We start from the raw sequence: 5,084 nt of genomic DNA, 5'->3' as shown, positions 1-5,084 counted from the left end.
GTAGTTTGTCTGCTACTCATAGTTAAGATTAGTTATTATTAATTATAATTGTATATTTTTAGCAGCTCTTCTGGTAAATTAATATATGATTAATATAAATTTTTTTATTAAAACACGACATATAAAACTGAATTTTACAAATAAATACTCACCAAATTTTACAAATAAATACTCACCATTCACGTTAGTGTGTATCATTCTAAGATACCCCTAACGATGATAAAAAAAAGAACTAAAAGTATCTGTTGAATCTACGAATATAATTCGCAAATCTCCAATGTTCATAAAACAACTCTTAAAAATAGGACTTACATTACTTAATTAATTTAACTGGTGCTTCTGTACATATCAATGATCTCGAGGAGCATGACCACAAGACTTTAGAAACACTCCATTAGAAGTAGGTATAATTTTTATCGGTCCTCAATTAAAACAACAACAACAACAACAAATAGTTTGCCCCACTTTTATGAGGGTAAATAAACCACATTAGGAGAAAAGCAAATAAGTTTATGAGCTTTCTGGTCCTGAAGGCAGTTGCTGAAACTGTGACCGAAAGCTTGAGAATTGAATAAAAGGAAAACGTGAAAGAGAAAACCTCGCTCTCTTGTCTTGAAATATAGTAAATACCACCTTTAATTGCACTCGTTGACCTTTTTGAACTTAAATATTCCAAACCACTGCTTTAAAAAATGAACGATTGATTAGACATATCGATATTATTTTCGATAAACATTATATAGCTTCGAAATACTGTGAGAATTTCTTTCTTTGCGTTATAAGAGGCACAACTAATACGCTTTTCTTCTGTGTTTTTATTTTTTGTGTTAATTATCATCAAATGAAAACACAACTTTTGTGAAACATGCCAAACTTTCAGTGACACGCACCTAATTACATTTAAGAGTTCACATTATCCTAAACATTAAAGGATAAACGAGAAAACATTCAAACATGGGAAAGGTATATCTTTGTTTTATAAACTGAGCTTAGAAATTCTATTTAGTCAGATTTCATTCTCTGTTTTTCAGGAACTTAACAAATTTCTTGCTTGCACGAATTATTGCACAGAACCAGACAGAAACTGACCTCTCCCATATGGTCAATATGACATGATGTTGATTCCGTCCTGGTGTAACCGGCTAACCCAAAAACTGACTAGTCGGAGGGAGTCCTCCTCCTCCTCCACCCCGTCTCTACTGGACACTTTACAGGTGTGATAACGATGGTTTGAGGTTCTCCTGTCTATTGATTCCTCCACCCCGTCTCTACTGGACACTTTACAAGTGTGATAACGATGGTTTGAGGTTCTCCTGTCTATTGATTCCTCCACCCCGTCTCTACTGGACACTTTACAAGTGTGATGACGATGGCTTGAGGTTCTCCTATCTATTGATTCCTCCACCCCGTCTCTACTGGACACTTTACAAGTGTGATGACGATGGTTTGAGGTTCTCCTATCTATTGATTCCTCCACCTCGTCTCTACTGGACACTTTACAAGTGTGATGACGATGGTTTGAGGTTCTCCTGTCTATTGATAAGGGCGTTTATGTATGCACAATTGTAAGACCACATATATTTACGAGTTCCGTCGCTATCTGCTGATGCTGGTATTAAGTACAAATGGTACGTAAAACATCTTACTCTGGAGCAAGAGCCCAGCAGCTGCATGGACTTCTGGTAGACAAGCTAATAGGTCATTAAATCGATTTGGTTGGTGATGAAAACGATGTTCAATGAAGACTCGAAGGGTTGTTAGATAACGCTCCTGAATTGTCTCAAGTTCCCGTTGACCTTGGTACTCTTCTGTAATAATTACATGTTAATCATTACTTTGGAGATGCTACTATAATCTTACTATTTATACCGATTGTTTCTATTTATTATATTTTTAATGATATTGAAACCCAATGACTCAACTTTAGATTGATTTATTAGTCTTGCTAGATTATTGTAACTATTTCTAAGTCTGGCAACTCAAATTTCTCTTATTTCTCTCTATTTGACAGTTTAAAATATTTCACAATAGTTATTTCCATAAAACCCAATGAATGGGCCTTTAAAACCACGTGAAATAACAGCAACAATTAAATACATTTCATAATTCTGTCACTTTCGTGAGAAACGAAAACCTATTGGTTTATTTTTTTAGAGGTCTGCTACCTCAGTTTTTGGTCGAGTTGGATCCGCTGTTCTTGAATTTTGAGACAACTAGAAAATCAAACAACTCTTGTTCAGATTTTCAAAGGATTAGTGACTGGTTCTAGACTTGAGTCACCGAACTTGCTAGGTTGTTATTTTGAAGTTAAATTAGTACACCATAGTGATTGTAAGTGCATTGATACATATTGAGTTCACTAGACTGCTCGAACATTCGATATTTAATTATAAAAACAATAATAATAGTATAAACATTTGTAAAATTATAGTAATAAGCAGCTCCAAATTGATAAAATTGCTTAGTTTAACTAACTATATATTGGTATAATTATGAAACAAAATAACAACTACAAACAGGTGAATCTTTTATCGTGATTGTAATTGTTAAAACAATACTTCATCGCAAATGTACCATCATTATTATATTATAAACTAGTTTTCATTCATCGCAAATGTAACATCATTATTATATTATAAACTAGTTTTAATTCATCGCAAATGTAACATCATTATTATACTAGAAACTAGTCTTTCACCCAAGGTTGTTTAACATTAATTTCATATTTTTGAGAAAACGTTTAAGAAAAGTATCACATATTTACTTCAAGCCGTCCGTAATCTGTAATTCTGTACACAGATAATATAAATGTTATCATTTCCTTTACAAACGCTTCCTTTCTTGTACGATTACAAACATGTTATGTTTGACAATATCAACAAAAAAAACTATATTTTTAAAAATATGTTATGAAATATTATAAGATGTATACGAGACTGACATCGTCGATGTACCACAGCAAAATTACATTGCATAAAATTAGAAATTATTCATATTAGTATTAACTTAAAACACAAATACTAAAAGTTATATACAATTTCTATATATATATATTTCATGAAGTAACGCTGATAACAAATATGAATTAAACTTATTAAATCGAGGAGCTGCTTCATCGATTACGTTATAAAGTATTAGTTTAATAAAGCATCTATCATAAATGTTAGTTCGAATCCCGCTCGGTCTCAATTTTAATTATTACAAACAAGAAAAAAAAAAGTAGTTGAAACAACACAGAATAGGCCTAGTAGCCATTTACTTTTAACTATCTCCCACCTTGATTTAGCATGATGATAACCTTGAGACAGACGTATTCTTCAACACACAATTTCATTCGACGGAATGCAGAACCAAGTTGTATAAGACGGTCCACAAGAGGACCAGCTTCTAATCGTAGCTGTTCAAGTGTAATTGACCGTCCCATCATAGCAGCCAGACAGCTTTGAAGCCGACAAAGACCTGCTGCTATCTCCTGGTCCAGACTTGTCTCAGAACTTTTCACTGGTCCGTGGATAGCTTGGTAAGCGCACGTAGTCAGCACTAAAAGCTCGTGCCACTTGTGGGTCAGCAACTACACGAAAATACTCTATTAATCAGATCTTGAGATAAAGATTTATGGATTGAAATGTCATTATTAAAAGTACAAAAAACTTGTTATACACATAAAACAACATATTTATTTTACATATATTAAATCATATCAAACAAAAAATACTTGTTAAAATTGTTTCTCTTTAAAATAAAATAAAATTATCTATACTTAGTCTATTTGCAACTGTATTTGTCACAATATTAGGTTGTTATTTATTATTAAGCATAAAGCTACACAAAGGGCTATCTGTGCTCTGCCTACCACGGTTATCGAAACCCGGTTTTTAGCGTTATATGTCCGCAGATTTACAGCTGTGCCACAGATAGCCCTTTGTGTAGCTTTGTGCTTAACTGTAAACAAAAAAGGGGTAATGTTAATGATAAATAAGTCACGAGCTAACATCAGTCATTGTTCGGCGGGAAGATTTGTTTTGGTTTTGTTTTGAATTTTGCGCAAAGCTACACGAGGGCTATCTGCACTAGCTGTCCCTAATTTAGCACCGAATGACTAGAGGAAAGGCAGTTAGTCATCACCACCCACCGCCAACTTTTAGGCTACTCTTTTACAAACGAATAGTTGGATTGACCGTCATTTATAACGCCCCCACAACTGAAAGGGCGAGCATATTTGGTGGGACGGGGATTCGAACCCGCGAACCGCAAATTGCGAGTCAAACTCCATAACCACCTGGCCATGCCGGGGCCCTAATTATATTGTTTGATTTACAGCGTAAGAAAGAATTAAAATACGAACGTATTAAAGATATACATATTACTTAAACACATAAAATATAACTACTGAAAAGTGCTTTGGCTGTTGTGCTGCAATAAAGTGTGTAATAGATAATACATAAAACGTAAAAGAAAAGATTTGATATGTTTAGTTTAACAATTATATGTACATATATATATTTATTTATTCACATACACGTTCCTATTTACATATAACTTTATACCAAAAAGATTTATCTCTTGGAATCTGCCAAAAAAGCGGTATTTCTCGTGGTATTACCATAATGCGCCTTAATAGCAAACTCATCTAAGCCTTGTCCGTGCAACACGTGTTTGTATTTCACCTGAATAATGTGGAGGGAGTTTGTCTGCATTCCTGATTGACATGTGCAATTTCTTCATAAATAAGTACACATGCGTGCATAGAAAGGTAGCTGTAGGTAATTCATGTTATGTTCACAGGGAGTAAAACTAACAAATATTGAAATCGATACTTAGCTAATTTACGTTTACCTTGCACGTGTCTTGCTCTATTTTTATATAAACAAGATAAAGCACCCCCAGTGGCACAGCGATATGTCTGCGGACTTACAACGCTAGAATCCGGGTTTCGATACTCGTGTTGGGCGAAGCCCATTGTGTTGCTTTGTGCTTAACTTCAAACAAACGAACAAATAAAAAAAGCCTTTTTGTGATCTTTCTGGAAACCACCAGAAGCCAGTAAAGGACAACTTGTTTACAGAAGATATAAGGTCTGTTTG

The 5,084-nt window shown here is 34.1% G+C and overlaps 1 protein-coding gene across 1 annotated transcript in view; it reads right to left on the bottom strand.

Moving 5' to 3' along the window:
- Nucleotides 1-212: 212 nt before the first annotated feature.
- Nucleotides 213-5,084, bottom strand: part of LOC106478299 (hormone receptor 4-like) — a 144,860-nt gene continuing 139,988 nt past the window's right edge. Inside the window, exons 6-7 of the mRNA XM_013938829.2 lie at nt 3,277-3,571; nt 213-1,808 (exon numbers count right to left, since the gene is read on the bottom strand). Coding sequence (XP_013794283.1) covers nt 1,597-1,808; nt 3,277-3,571 — 507 coding nt within the window. The 3' untranslated portion in view covers nt 213-1,596. The remainder of the gene's footprint in view (nt 1,809-3,276; nt 3,572-5,084) is intronic.

The sequence above is a fragment of the Limulus polyphemus genome, unplaced genomic scaffold, assembly GCF_000517525.1.
Source record: "Limulus polyphemus unplaced genomic scaffold, Limulus_polyphemus-2.1.2 Scaffold198, whole genome shotgun sequence".
Classification (NCBI taxonomy): Eukaryota; Metazoa; Arthropoda; class Merostomata; order Xiphosura; family Limulidae; genus Limulus; species Limulus polyphemus.
This window is presented reverse-complemented; position numbering and strand designations above follow the sequence as displayed.